The following is a 16638-nucleotide window of genomic DNA, read 5'->3' on the forward strand; positions in this document are numbered from 1 at the left end:
GGCCGACAATTTCAAACACGAGTCCGTGTTTAGTTTATCAAGAATATCTCTTGCTTTGGTGAAAGGTCACGATCACGATATCAGGTGTTGTGAAAGAATTAAAAAATTAGTCAAGTGGCCTTTTAAAAACTAGAAAAAAAATTTAAACAAAAAGTTTTTTTTATATATTTATAATTTACGGGTAACGTAAAAAAAAGGAAGTTTTTTTAAAAAAAAAAAAACAAAGAAAGTGTTTAAATGAGTTTTACAGAAAGGGGGAAAGCAAAGTAAAAAAAAAAACTTTTTTTCCAAACAAAGGTAAATGAAAGTAGGACTTAATACAAGAAAAAAGTAAACATCTCCTAGACGTGATAAAATCTATCAATGATAAGTATTAGACTTGATGAGCTAAATGTGACAAAAATGTTTCAACATGTCTTATGTTAATTTTCTAAAATAAGTTATTATTATTCCGAGTTTAACACATATACATATGTTAATTAAAAACAACCTTTTTGTTCTTATGTAGTGTTGGGTTGCAATTTTGGTTGTATGCCATAATTCCATCCAGTAGAGTGACAATAGAAAACTTTTGATGATAATCAATAAAAAACTTTTTTCCAAACTTGTCAAATGTTTTGTTAAAAACGTGACCGTTGAAAAAAGGAGGTTGAATAATAAAACTTAAAAAACAAATTATTTTTTTTAAGAGTGTGCATCAAAATGGCCCGTTTAATAATGGGGAGTAAAAATATAGTCAAATTGTTTCAACGAACAAGGGTTCAATTGGATGTCTCTTAAAAAAAAAATCCGCGGGTACGGGTGATGGATCCAATGGATCCGCATCCACGACCCGCGGGTGCTATCCCTAATTGTGACAAGTACAAATCAACTAAAAGTCTAAAAAATAAATGCTCTTATAGGGACCAAATGTTCACAATAATTGCCTAAGCTAGATATGAAACAAATAGTTCATAAAAAAAAAAAAAAGGGTCGTTGTGCGTTTTCGGGATGATAGCCGAAATACACTTACAAAAGTAGGTCAGCCGTCAATTCTTTATGGCCATATCAACGTAGATCAATAAAATTATTTATGGTTTTGATAAAAGATTAATTAAAAATTAATTGTTTTTTGGTCTTGGATTCTCGGTAACAAAAGCAAAGGTTGTTTTTGGTTGCCACAACAAACAAGACAGAGGTTGTTGACTTTTGTTGTTAAACATGGCACAAGTGAACAATAACAATAGATTATTGTTTTTGAAAAGAATAATGATGCGTTAATTTTATTGTATAAAATAAAATTAAAGAAAATGGTTTTCATTGATGACTATGAACAAACGCAAACAAAGTGTTTGTGGTATTTGGTGATTAAAAAAAAAGTGCATCTAAAGCTTCTACTGAAAATAATATGCATCTAAAGCTTCTACTGAAAATTAATGTGCAAGGTACAACGTATAACTATATGGTCAAATTCATTTGAGCCTTCGGAGTCACAAGTATATGATGTATATATATATTACTCAATTAACAAAATAGTAAATCTAAATTAATTCATATGAATAGTAAAACGAAATTAATTAATTTACTATTCACATAAAAAAGCGCATATGATAAAAAGCGCATCGCATATGATAAGCGCATATGATAAAAAGCGAATATGATGAAAAGCACAACGCATATGATGAAAATCGCATATGATTAAAAGCGCATATGGTGAAAAACACAGCGCATATGATTAAAAGCGTATATGGTGAAAAGGATATATGATAAAAAAAAAAACACATATGGTGATTTATAAAAAAAAAAACACATATGGTGATTAATGAAAAACACATATGGTGATTAATGAAAAGTATATTGTGAAAAAGAATCACAAATGTTTCTTGAAAGAATTCAAGGTAAGATATATGAACCAATTCATCCATCATGTGAACCATTTTGATATTTCATGGTTCTAATAGACGCATCTAGCGGATGGTCTCATATTTGTATGTTATCAAGCCGTAATATGGCATTTGCAAAGTTTCTTGCACAAATTATTAAATTGAGAACACATTATTCTGATTACACCATTAAAAGGATGAGACTTGATAATGCTGGTGAGTTAACATCTCAAGCATTTAATGATCATTATATATCTACAGGGATTGTTGTTGAACATCCAGTTGCTCATATGCATACACAAAATTGATTTAGCTGAATCAATAGATAAACGCTTGCAGCTAATAAATAGACAATTGATAATGAGTACAAAACTCTCAATATTTATATGTGGACATGTAAATTTACATGCTGCGACATTAATTCGCATTATACCATGTGGAAGTCATAAATATTTTCACTTACTACTTGATTTTGGCTAAGAGCCAAATATTTTCCACCTTATAACATTGGTTGTGCAGTGTATGTTCCAATTGTATCACCACAACACAATAAAATGGTTCTTCAAAGAAAGATGGTAATATATTTTGGATATAAAACATCTTCAATCATAAGATATATTGAACCAATGATGGGTGATGTTTTTACAGCACGTTTTGCTGATTGTCATTTTAATAAAACATTGTTCCCTAGATTAGGGGGAGAAAAAAAAAATGATGCTTCATGATGTGAACATCAATTAAGGTATATTGAACTCGCACAAAAGAATGTGAAGCGAAAGTTCAAAAATAATGCATATGCAAGAACTTGCAAATTAATTACTTTATGCATTTACAGATATAAAAAAGTGACTAAATCATATATACCAGCGATAAATGCTCCAGCTCGAACTGAAATTCCAAAAGCTGGCAATAATGTCACTGTTGAGTCTTTGCCACGCATCAAACGTGGAAGATCAATTGGTTCCGAAGATAAAAATCCTCGAAAAAGAAAATCAGCTGATAATGAGGTAAGAGAAAGTGTTCAAGAAGAACCACAAATCAATATTCCTTCTGCAGAGGATATTAATAAATGTAAATACTAAAATTGCGATAAATTATGCAATATTATGGAACCGAAATGAAACTAAAATCTCTATGAGATATTTTCATATAATGTTACAATGACATCATGAATAAAGATGATGATCTGGAACTAAAATCTGTCATTGAATATACAAAATGGACATGATTGAGCTCAATGGAAAGGAGCAATAAGAGCTGAATTAGAATCGCTCGATAAAATAAAAGTTTTCGGATCAATCGTTATCACTTTTAAAGATGTGAAACGTATGGGATACAAATGAATTTTTATCCTAAAAGAAATGTGCAAATGAAGTTACAAGGCAAAACTAGACTTGTAACTCAATATTTTTCACAAAGACCAGAAATGAATTAGGAGGAAAACTTATCCTCCTGTAATGGATACAATTACTTATTAGACACTTAATCAACCTGGTAGTTATTTAAATGCATCTCATGAATGTTGTTACTACTTATCTGTATGGATCACTTAATAGTGATATATATGAATATACCTAAAGGGTTAAGGTATCATAAGCATCTAATGTAAAACCCAAGGGAATATATTCCATTAAATCACAAAGATTTCTAAATGGGTTTATACAAATGGGACGTATGTGGTATTACCGATTAAATGACTACTTGATAAAAAAAAGGGTATACATATAAACTTATTTTGCACGTATGTTTTATAAAAACAATGTTCGGATATGTGATCGTAGTTGTTTATGTCAATGTTCTTAACATCATATGAACAAATAAAGAAATCTATGAAATCATTCAACTTCTAAAGAATTATTTTGAAATAAAAAATCTTGAAAAAACCAAGTATTACCTTGGATTGAAAATTGAGCATATGCCTAATGGTCTACTTGTACATCAAACAACTTATACTGAAAAGATTTTAAAACATTTTTTTTTTTAAGATAAAACCAATTGGTTGTTAGATCACTCAATATTGACACTGATCCATTTCATCCCCGTGAAGATCATGAAGATATTAACGGATCAGAAGTTCCATATATTAGTACAATTGGGACTGTTATGTATCTTACAAATTATACAAGACCTGATATTTCTTTTGCAGTTATTTTGTTGACAAGGTTCAACTCAGCCCTTACAAAAAGACATTGGAATGGGACAAACACATATTTTGATACCCTTGAGAAACTGCTGATTTAAAATTATTTTATTCTAACGTTTTAAAATAAGATTTGGTTGATTATGTATATGCAGGTCATTCATCAAATCCTCATAAAGATAAATCTCAAACTCGATATGTATTCCTAAATGGAGGTACCACAAAATCATGGTGTTCTTAAAACAAACACTTGTTACAACATCATCAAATCATGACGAAGTGATTGCATTATATGAAACTACTCGAAAATGTGTTTGGTTGAGATCAATGACACAAATCATTATTGATTCTTGTGGACTAGAACGCTATAAAAGACTAACAACTATCTTCACCAACAACTATATATGAAGATAATGCAGCTTGCATAATACAAATGAAAGAAGAGTATCAAAAGTGACTGAACAAAATATAAATACTGACGAGGCGCCAAAGCCATAGACGGTCTTAACGGTCATAAGTTTGATGGAAAAGAATGGTATGTTGGTAACGCTCAGAAAAGACTACATGTAACAGACTGAAACCCGGGCTAGTTGTAAGTTGCCTATTTTGCCCTTAGGGTTTGTGCTTAGTCTTAAGTGCTTTTATTTTAATTATTTTATTAGTGTTTTATTATAATTGTGTTGTGACCAATTTGTGACAAGGGTCCCAGAACATGTTGGTTTATTTAATTTGGACTCCGTTAGAGTTGCCAAATTAAGTACGAAAGAAATTAGATAACTGGTAAATACCCATGTGATATGGGGTATGGGTTTATAACCCAATATTAAGTGTATGTCCTGGATTCTTCTACCATTTTCTCAAAATAAAAACACACACACATAAACGCATACCAAACGCACCATGATCATAAACCCTAACTTGATTTGTGAGCTTTTGGATTAATTGAAGTTAGCAATCGATTCCTTGTGTTCTTGTGATCATCTTAAGGTAAGTATTACAAAGATTTATGTATTAATCTTGTTGAAAATTGGGTTTTAGTGTTCTTATGAGTTTTTGAAGAAATTAGCTCAAATCTTGTTGTTTGATGTTTAAAAACATCAATAGATGTTAGAAATAGGTTGTATATATGTTTAGTAGCTTCCTTGTGCTTAGAATTTGGTCAAAAACGCTCAAAAATCGAGTTTTGGGCGAAAAATGTTCGAAATCAGCGTAAGTGTTCGAACCAGTTGCTACAGTGTTTGCTACAGTATTTTGCTACAGTATTTTGCTACATTACCCGAACTGCTACAGTATCACTGTTTGCTACAGTGTCACTATTTGCTACAGTGTCACTATTTGTTACAGTGTTCGGGATTGCTACAGTACCACTATTTGCTACAGTACCGAGTTGCTACAGTACCCCCGTGTTGCTACAGTACCGAGTTGCTACAGTGTTCGGAAATCGCTATTTGCTACAGTACCTTTTATGAAATTGAAATGGGCGTAACTTTCAAACCGTAACTCCGTTTTTGATGAATCAAATATCGTTGGAATCGTATTGAAGAGTACTTTTCAATGATGAACTTTTAAGAAACTAGATCAAACTATTTTTAGGTCTAAAAAGGAGTTTTAGTGTGTATGTCGTGTTTTGCACGCACCTGTATGCCGTTATTGAGTGGAGTCATGATGTAGACTCATAAAATTATGAATATATGGTGTTATGACCTAGTTAATTGTATGAAATGATTATATTATTTATTGGATATGTATATTAACTTTGTTTGTGTTGTTCTCAGGTTATAAGGACAAGGAGGAAGCTCAGAAATAATAACTGAGCAGTTGCTGGTAATTGGTGAGTGGGTCTATCTCCGGATAGAGTTTAAGTAGCATATCATGCTACTGTGGTTGACTCTTTTACCATGCATAGTGTAGAAATTGCCATGTTAGAATGATATAGTATGCCTGATGTTGTATGTGATTTATGTGTACACTGTGTGAATGACACCAGTCGGGCCTAGGGAGACTGGGGACTCGAAACCGTGCCTAGGAGAGGTTAGAGTCCGTATGAGGTCAACCGTGCCTAGGGGAGGTTGGGTCCATAGGCTACTGATTGTAGAGTATAGTGTGAATGATGCATCCCCTGCATCTGGATAACTATACTGTAAATTGAGTAGCAGGGACTATCGGTAGACTCAAGTCCGATCAGCTAGGAGTCGTGTGCTCGTACAAGCCGCCGATCCTCGTATTGTCTTATTGTATGCTAGTTGATAGTTAGCATGTGTTGTTGTTAGTATATAGCTTGTGTGTGACTTAAGCTATATCTGTTAGATAGATTCCATTCACTTAGCGGTGCGCTAATCCCCCACATATTCTCCCCTTGCAGGTTTAGGTACTGCTAGTCGGGAAAGGTGCTATTGCAGAAGACATGTTTGACAACCCAACTCTGATGTGGTCTTTTGTATAAATAATGTTTTGTGATAACGTAACACCGTTGTGTAAACTTAAACTTAATTACTCAGATTAATGTAATGACGCGACTTATAGTGTGTTTGTTAATAAAGTCTTCCGCTGTGTATTTAAAAAAAAAAAAAATTGCCGGTGTTACAAGTTGGTATCAGAGCATGGTTTGGCAGCAAATACGTGCGCGTATTTTGTTCCCAAACCCTGAGGCAAGTCAAACATGTCTGTGGGAGTGGGGGCTAAGTGAAAATAGGATATACGTGTGTTAGTTGTGATTGAACTAACTGTTATCCACTAAGCTTTTGTGTGAGCTGTTTTGTAGCACAGGTATGGCTGATAGAAACGCAACTGGCCCATCTAACCTCGGAACATTCAGAGCACCAGAAGAAGGTGTTGAGTCAGATGATGATCAGAGTAGTTACATCCTTCAGTTAGAAAGCAAGCTAAAAGAGGCCGAGGACAAAATTAATGAGCTTGAATTGGCGAGGCATTCTGGAAATGATGATACACCACCTGGATTCCCAACCGCGCAATCCCAAACGATACCTAATGTGCCCCAGAACCAGTTTCAGAATCAAATACCTAACCAATATTATATACCACCACAAAACACCTTTACTTACCAAAATCCCATGATGATGAATCCATACCAAATGCAAATGTTTCATCAACCTTACATGCAACCACCCAAAAGATGTACGTATAAGAACTTCCGTGATTGCAAACCCTCCGAGTTCTCTGGAAGTACTGATCCGACTGTAACTCTCAATTGGTTGCGAGAAGTTGAAAGGGTATTTGAAGCGTGTCAGTGTGAACCCGAGGTAAAGGTAACATATGCTAGTAGACTGTTGAAAGGTAGGGCTATGATTTGGTGGGATTCTTTGATTTCTAGTATACCAAAAGAGCAAGTGAGTATGATCACATGGGAGCAGTTTCATGGGAAGGTGTGTGAACAATATTGTAATCCATTTGATATGAACCGAATCAAGACTGAGTTTCTTGAAATGAAGATGACACCTCAAATGACGATCGATGAGGTAGTAGAGAAGTTTATGGATAAACTGAGGTTTGTACAACAATGGGTGCCAGACGAAGCGTCTCGTATCCAGCATTTTGTTAATATCATTCTGCCTGAGTACAGAACTTTTGTTAGAACAGCTACATCATTGTCTCAAGCTGTTGTGATGGCTAAGATGGTAGAAAGTGATGTTCAGGCTGCCAGAAACAGAATGTTTGGTAATGTGCTACAACAAGGTGGACAAGTATCTGGTCAATCAGGATCTAAATTTAAGAAGTCTAGTGGGTTTAAATCGAAGGGTAAAAGTGGTCAGAGTAGTACTGGATCTGGATCAGGTAAAGGGAATTGGTGTCACACGTGTCGATCTTCTCACAGTGGTCAGTGTTCTGAGGCTACAAGAAGATGCTTAAAGTGTGGTGTTGTTAGGCATGAGTCTTCAGCATGCCCGTATCCGAATAGTGTGTGTTGGAGTTGTCACAAACCAGGGCATCGTGCAATTAGTTGTCCGCCGAAGAGTGGTAGTTCTGGGGTAGGGTCAGGGGCGCGTTCAGCATCAGCGGTAGGGTCAACTGCCTCGAGTGGGCAGAAGAGGAAGAACCCTCCAACAGCAGAGGCTAGAGCTTTTCAGATGTCGGTGGAAAATGTTGTGGCAACCGACGAAGTAATCACCGGTATGTTTCTAATCAACTCAATACCTGCTCGCGTATTGTTTGATTGTGGTGCCAATAGGTGTTTTATGTCCCTAGATTTCTGTGCTAAGTTGAATTTACCAGCTACTATGTTACCCAAGCCGGTTAGTGTAGAAGTAGCTGATGGTAAGACCACACCCGTCACAACCTATGTGACTGGGGTTTGTATAGAGATCGAAGGGAAGTCTTTCCCGGTGACTTGTTTAGTGTTACCTATTTCTAGCTTTGATGTAGTACTAGGAATGGATTGGTTGAGCTCGCTTAGGGCTAATATTAAGTGTGATAGGAAAATGATTACCTTTCGTTCGACCGATGAAACCCGTGTTGTGGCCCGAGGGGAGCGGGGAGGGTATAATTTTCTGTTGATAACCATGATGAAAGCGAAAAAGTTGATGGAAAAAGGTTGTGAATCATTTCTTGCATATGTGATTGATGTGAAGAAAGAAAAGAAAAAAGTGGCCGATATTCCGATAGTATCAGAATTTCCCGAAGTGTTCCCAGATGAGTTACCAGGTCTGCCGCCGGTAAGGGAAGTTGAATATAAGATTGAATTGGTTCCTGGAACAACTCCAGTTGCAAAAGCTCCATACCGATTAGCGCCGTCTGAAATCCGTGAAATGATGACACAGATTCAAGAGTTATTAGATCGTGGTTTTATTCGACCGAGTTCTTCACCGTGGGGTGCTCCGGTATTGTTTGTTAAAAAGAAAGATGGGTCAATGCGTATGTGTATTGATTATCGTGAATTGAACAAAAGAACAGTGAAGAATAAGTATCCATTACCTCGAATAGATGATTTGTTCGATCAGTTACAGGGTGCTTCATTCTTTTCTAAGATAGACTTACGATCCGGATATCATCAGGTTCGTGTTGCTGAATCAGATATACCGAAAACAGCGTTCAGAACAAGGTATGGTCATTATGAATTTCTTGTCATGCCGTTTGGGTTGACGAATGCGCCAGCAATCTTCATGGATCTAATGAATAGAGTGTGTCGTCCGTTCTTAGATAAGTTTGTGATTGTGTTTATAGATGATATACTAGTGTATTCAAAGACCGAAAGTGAACATGCTGAACATCTGAGACAGGTTTTGAACATGTTGAAACGTGAACAAATATTTACAAAATTTCCAAAGTGTGAATTTTGGTTACGTGAAGTGCATTTTTTGGGTCATGTGATTTGTGCCGAAGGTATAAAAGTTGATCCGACAAAGATAGAAGCGGTAATGAATTGGAATTCTCCGAAGACTCCGACTGAGATTAAGAGTTTTCTGGGATTAGCCGGTTATTATCGCAGATTTATCAAGGATTTCTCGAAAATAGCGGGTCCGTTGACTAAGTTGACTCGTAAAGATGTAGTCTTTCGATGGACTGATGAACAGGAAAAGGCTTTTCAGATTTTGAAACAGCTACTGTGTCAGGCACCAGTGTTAGCTTTACCAGAAGGTTCAGACAACTTCGTGGTATACTGTGATGCATCATATGCTGGGTTGGGTTGTATATTAATGCAAAGAGATAAAGTAATCGCCTACGACTCGCGACAGTTGAAAGTTCATGAGAAGAATTATCCAGTGCATGATCTTGAAATGGCTGCAGTAGTGTTTGCTTTGAAACTGTGGAGACACTATTTGTATGGAACTCATTGTGTTATATGTACAGATCACAAGAGTTTGCAGTATATCTTCTCACAGAAAGAATTGAATATGCGTCAGAGACGATGGCAAGAGTTGATTAAAGATTACGATTGTGAAATTAAATACCATCCGGGTAAGGCAAATGTGGTTGCAGATGCGCTAAGTCGTAAAAAGTCAAGTGAAAATGTGAAATTTCTTCGTTTGAATATAACTTCAGATTTGATTAACAGTTTAAGAACCATTCAGGCCTGTGCTTTAGAGGACGAACATATTAAATCTGAACAAATGACCAAACGAAAAGTGGACTTAATTGATGACTCACGTGGACTAAAGACCTTAAACAATCGTGTTTGGGTGCCTAAGCTTGGAGATTTGAGGGATTTAATCATGACGGAAGCTCACAAATCCAGATTGAAAGTACATCCGGGTAGTAATAAGATGTATCATGATTTGAAAACAGTGTATTGGTGGCCAACAATGAAATCAGATATCGCCCGTTATGTCGAAAAGTGTCATATATGTGCTCAAGTGAAGGCCGAACATCAGAAACCTTATGGTTCGTTACGTCAGTTACAGATTCCAGAGTGGAAATGGGAACATATAACGATGGATTTTGTGACCAAATTACCTCGAACTCAGAAAAGACATGATATGATTTGGGTAATAGTGGATCGTCTAACTAAAAGTGCTCATTTTCTTGCTACTCGTGAGACAGCTTCGTTAAGTGAGTTAGCCGAATTGTATGTGAAAGAAATAGTTAGTCGTCATGGTGTGCCGTTATCGATCATTTCAGACAGAGATTCCAGATTTGTGTTAAATTTTTGGAATAGTCTTCAACAGATTCTGGGTACACGTGTGAATTTAAGTACAGCTTATCATCCTCAGACAGACGGACATAGTGAAAGAACGATACAGACTTTGGAGGATATGTTAAGGGCTTGTGTGTTAGAATACGGTGGTTCGTGGGATACACATTTTCCGTTGGTCGAATTCGCGTATAATAATTCATATCATTCGAGTATAGGGATGTCGCCCTATGAAATGTTATACGGTCACCGTTGCAGAACTCCGACTTGTTGGTTAGAAGCCGGGGAGAAACAGTTTGCAGGTCCCGAAATCGTTCAAATGACAGCCGAAAAAGTTGCAATTGCGAGAGAAAAGTTAAAAGCCGCTAGAGATAGGCAGAAAATGTATGCTGATCCGCGTAGACATCCGGTAACCTTTAATGTGGGTGAACGAGTGTATCTGAAAGTTTCGCCGTGGAAAGGGGTTATCAGATTCGGTAAACGTGGTAAGTTAGCACCGAGATTTATTGGTCCGTTTCCGATCAGTGAAGTGTTGAATGATCAGACTGTGGTGTTAGATCTTCTGCCAGAGTTAGCTGGTATTCATAATACATTCAACGTATGTTATCTTCGTAAGTGTAAAGTCGACGATGAAACACAACTTCTTCCTTTAGAAGATTTAAGGGTCGATTTGAATAAGAAATTGGTGGAAGAGCCGGTCCGTGTGGTTGACCAAAAGGTGACTAAGCTGAGAAAGAAAGAGATTCCGATGGTGTTGATTGAGTGGAAACACAGTTTGGGTTCTAACTTTACGTGGGAGACAGAAGAGTTGATGAGAAATCGCTACCCTCGTTTGTTTGACCAAGACCAGATTCCGAGGACGGAATCTTCTTAAGGGGGGTGGATTTGTAACAGACTGAAACCCGGGCTAGTTGTAAGTTGCCTATTTTGCCCTTAGGGTTTGTGCTTAGTCTTAAGTGCTTTTATTTTAATTATTTTATTAGTGTTTTATTATAATTGTGTTGTGACCAATTTGTGACAAGGGTCCCAGAACATGTTGGTTTATTTAATTTGGACTCCGTTAGGGTTGCCAAATTAAGTACGAAAGAAATTAGATAACTGGTAAATACCCGTGTGATATGGGGTATGGGTTTATAACCCAATATTAAGTGTATGTCCTGGATTCTTCTACCATTTTCTCAAAATAAAAACACACACACATAAACGCATACCAAACGCACCATGATCATAAACCCTAACTTGATTTGTGAGCTTTTGGATTAATTGAAGTTAGCAATCGATTCCTTGTGTTCTTGTGATCATCTTAAGGTAAGTATTACAAAGATTTATGTATTAATCTTGTTGAAAATTGGGTTTTAGTGTTCTTATGAGTTTTTGAAGAAATTAGCTCAAATCTTGTTGTTTGATGTTTAAAAACATCAATAGATGTTAGAAATAGGTTGTATATATGTTTAGTAGCTTCCTTGTGCTTAGAATTTGGTCAAAAACGCTCAAAAATCGAGTTTTGGGCGAAAAATGTTCGAAATCAGCGTAAGTGTTCGAACCAGTTGCTACAGTGTTTGCTACAGTATTTTGCTACAGTATTTTGCTACAGTACCCGAACTGCTACAGTATCACTATTTGCTACAGTGTCACTATTTGCTACAGTGTTCGGGATTGTTACAGTACCACTATTTACTACAGTACCGAGTTGCTACAGTACCCCCGTGTTGCTACAGTACCGAGTTGCTACAGTGTTCGGAAATCACTATTTGCTACAGTACCTTTTATGAAATTGAAACGGGCGTAACTTTCAAACCGTAACTCCGTTTTTGATGAATCAAATATCGTTGGAATCGTATTGAAGAGTACTTTTCAATGATGAACTTTTAAGAAACTAGATCAAACTATTTTTAGGTCGAAAAAGGAGTTTTAGTGTGTATGTCGTGTTTTGCACGCACCTGTATGCCGTTATTGAGTGGAGTCATGATGTAGACTCATAAAATTATGAATATATGGTGTTATGACCTAGTTAATTGTATGAAATGATTATATTATTTATTGGATATGTATATTAACTTTGTTTGTGTTGTTCTCAGGTTATAAGGACAAGGAGGAAGCTCAGAAATAATAACTGAGCAGTTGCTGGTAATTGGTGAGTGGGTCTATCTCCGGATAGAGTTTAAGTAGCATATCATGCTACTGTGGTTGACTCTTTTACCATGCATAGTGTAGAAATTGCCATGTTAGAATGATATAGTATGCCTGATGTTGTATGTGATTTATGTGTACACTGTGTGAATGACACCAGTCGGGCCTAGGGAGACTGGGGACTCGAAACCGTGCCTAGGAGAGGTTAGAGTCCGTATGAGGTCAACTGTGCCTAGGGGAGGTTGGGTCCATAGGCTACTGATTGTAGAGTATAGTGTGAATGATGCATCCCCTGCATCTGGATAACTATACTGTGAATTGAGTAGCAGGGACTATCGGTAGACTCAAGTCCGATCAGCTAGGAGTCGTGTGCTCGTACAAGCCGCCGATCCTCGTATTGTCTTATTGTATGCTAGTTGATAGTTAGCATGTGTTGTTGTTAGTATATAGCTTGTGTGTGACTTAAGCTATATCTGTTAGATAGATTCCATTCACTTAGCGGTGCGCTAATCCCCCACATATTCTCCCCTTGCAGGTTTAGGTACTGCTAGTCGGGAAAGGTGCTATTGCAGAAGACATGTTTGACAACCCAACTCTGATGTGGTCTTTTGTATAAATAATGTTTTGTGATAACATAACACCGTTGTGTAAACTTAAACTTAATTACTCAGATTAATGTAATGACGCGACTTATAGTGTGTTTGTTAATAAAGTCTTCCGCTGTGTATTTAAAAAAAAAAAAAAAATTGCCGGTGTTACACTACAAGGGAATAGGAATTGAAACAAGGGTTTGAGCAAACCATGAAGGAGACTGTAGACAAATCACAGGGGCTAAACTTGTACATAAAAGATTTAGATGATACAGTTTCAGATGAAAACCTCAGATTCTTCTCATATACTCAAGATCTCGTAAAAGACAACCAGATTAAAATGAGATACGTTCAATCAACAACTCTGCTGATCTTTATACCAAAGCACTGCCAACTGCTATTTTCAGAACACACGTTCATAATATTGACATGAGGCATGTTCAGAAGATGTAACAACTCAGACGTTGCCTACTTGAGGGGGAGTCAACTCTATGCTGCACTCTTTTTCTCTTAGCTAAAGTTTTATCCCAATGGGTTTTCTTTAGCAAGGTTTTTAACGAGGCAGTACTAGTTATTCTCTAATAAAATTGTCATCCAAGGGGGAGTGTTATAAAATATCTAGATTGGATGTTAATTTTATTATTATTATATTTCTTGCATAGTAATATTTTATGCTATAAATAGACATGTATGGTAGCCATTTAAGGCGCACCATTTCTCTTGAAATATCAATATCAATATTTCTTCTCTCCTTCTTCTCTCTTTTTCTCTCTTTGTTCTTATAACCATTAAAGGTAGTTATAAGCCTACTGAATTATAACATAAAGTACACTTTTTAGGGCATTAGTTGAAATGATCTAGTAACTGATAATAGTCTAAGTAGTTCTAGGTTGTTTTCATATATCTTACCAATACCACTCACATTCATAATTTGTAATCCACTGTTTGAGTCCTCTGTTTCATTTGATAAGCAGAAACGTGGAATATAAAAGGTCGAGTTTTAGTCACTTAAGAATCTCACTTGAAGATGTCCTAGAAGCCACCAACAACTTTGATGAGAAAAATGTGATCGGGCATGGTGGGTTGAGCAAGGTTTATAAAGGGAAGCTTTTGCAGTTTGGGTTGGGCAAGGCTCATAAAGGATCCGGAGAGTGGGTGAATATTGCTGCACGGAGATTAGACAATAAGCATAAGCGAGGAATTGAGTTCTGGATAGAAATTTATGCGCTTTCTAGATTCAAGCATGAAAACATAGTCTCTCTTATCGGGTTTTGTGATGAAAAAGGGGAGAAGGTGATCATAACCAAGCTCGAGGCCAAGAGAAGTCTCGTGATGTATCTAAGCAAGCCAACCTTGACATGGGCTCAGCGGTTGAAGATATGTATTGATGTTGCGCGTGTATTAAGTTACATCCATTATGAGGATTCATCGTAACATCAATAGCTCTACAATATTATTAGACGATAAGTTTGAGCCCAAGTTATCTGGATTTGAATATTCCATCCACCGTTCAGTGTATCAAGTGAATGAGGTTCTCATCACAGAAGCTATTGGTACAACAGGGTATTTGGACCCAGCGATAGAAAAGACTGGAGGTGTGACATGTGACGACCCGGAAATTTCCGAACAAATTTAAACTTTAATCTTTATATATTCCCGACACGATAAGCAAAGTTTGTTAAGTTGAATCTCAAAATTTTAAACTGTGTTCATACATTCATTTAACCTCGACCAAATTCCAAAGATTCACGAACCATTATAGGAACGGATATGATTATATATGTATATATTATAACTTGAAAACGTTAACAAAGTATTAGACGTATAATACTTTACATAACGTATTTGTTTTAAAATATATTTAAAATAATTATCGACGGAATTAAAAGATAATATCAAATGATTGAATTATCAGATACATTGAATTATGGCTACGAGTCCCTATTAGGAGGTCCACTTTGATTTAGGAAACCTTTCCTTTTTAACCATATTCGGAAAATGGTAAAGTGATTTTACAAATAAGAACAAAGTGTCAACTAACGAGAACTAGACAAGAGTTAGTGAAGATTCTTATTTGATTTTCAATTCATACCTTACAACATTTTTCTCGTGATATTAATAAGATAACTATTATGATTATCATTTTAAAGTTGGAATGTGGAATGTAAATAACTTAGACGTCAGGTATCGACATTTTACATTAAGGTGATTTCGTAAGTTTATCTAACCTTTAGACTTTATATCACGTTGCACCAACAAACGTTAAGAACTTGAAACCTATGAAAAGTATATTTAAATTTTATTTCTCTAAAATGTTTTACGATATAACAACCTCTACTAATATAACTTTTTAGTAAAATGATTCTTAAAAATACTTAGTTTTGGAAAATAAAGTTTTCATATTTATTTAATATTGTTTCAAACGTACAAAAACAATTTCTAAAGAACTTTATTAGTGAAACGTTTTATAAGATATATTGTTCATAAGTTTAAAGGAACTAATTAAAGCTTGTATTATAAATTTATATATATATATATATATATATATATATATATATATATATATATATATATATATATACACACATATATGTATATTGTTTCAAAAACGTAAAATGTGATACGACATGATATTTTCTATTACTTAAACGTTTTGAACTTTGAAATATAATTAGATAGATATTTCAATTATATATAAGATATAAAAAATTATATTTTGAAGTAAGAATATATATATATTTTACAAACACGTTAATGTATAATTAAAAACGTTTCGATATTATTAAACGTATTTTAATAAACAGCGAGCCCCTGATTTATAGAAGCAAATGACCACAACGCTCAAATATATAAGTTACATTTATTATAATATGATTCACCGACGTTAAAGTCTAATTTTTGTAAACGTTACACGTCTCGTAACGAAAAGTGTTAGTTATCTAAGCGTACGAATATGCGTTCGAAAAACCGAAAGCGGGACATGAGTCGAGTGACAACGTACGAGTCAGTGGAAAGAAAATTACATTTTTACCATGCTCGTAAATATAATATATTATATAAATAATTACCTAGATTAAATATATATTAATATATATATTATATAATTTAATAAGAGTGTAGGCAGGACTTTTTAGTCGAACATGAGCTGGTAAAGGGCCTCATGCGATCGCATGAAGGTCCCCTCACATACTCATGCGATCGCATGAGGAGGATGGTGAGGCCAAGTCCATTTAAATATCGAACGTACTCGTTTTCTGATTCAATCTTTCATCTAACTCTCTCGATCTCTCTCAAATATATATATATATATATATATATATATATATATAT

General features: G+C 35.4%; 1 protein-coding gene across 1 annotated transcript in view; it reads left to right on the top strand.

The window, feature by feature from the left end:
• Nucleotides 1-14742, top strand: part of LOC139900648 (uncharacterized) — a 28757-nt gene extending 14015 nt beyond the window's left edge. Inside the window, exon 9 of the mRNA XM_071883411.1 lies at nt 14283-14742. Coding sequence (XP_071739512.1) covers nt 14283-14742 — 460 coding nt within the window. The remainder of the gene's footprint in view (nt 1-14282) is intronic.
• The last annotated feature ends 1896 nt before the right edge of the window (nt 14743-16638 follow it).

This window comes from Rutidosis leptorrhynchoides, chromosome 3, assembly GCF_046630445.1.
Source record: "Rutidosis leptorrhynchoides isolate AG116_Rl617_1_P2 chromosome 3, CSIRO_AGI_Rlap_v1, whole genome shotgun sequence".
In the NCBI taxonomy this organism is placed as follows: domain Eukaryota; kingdom Viridiplantae; phylum Streptophyta; class Magnoliopsida; order Asterales; family Asteraceae; genus Rutidosis; species Rutidosis leptorrhynchoides.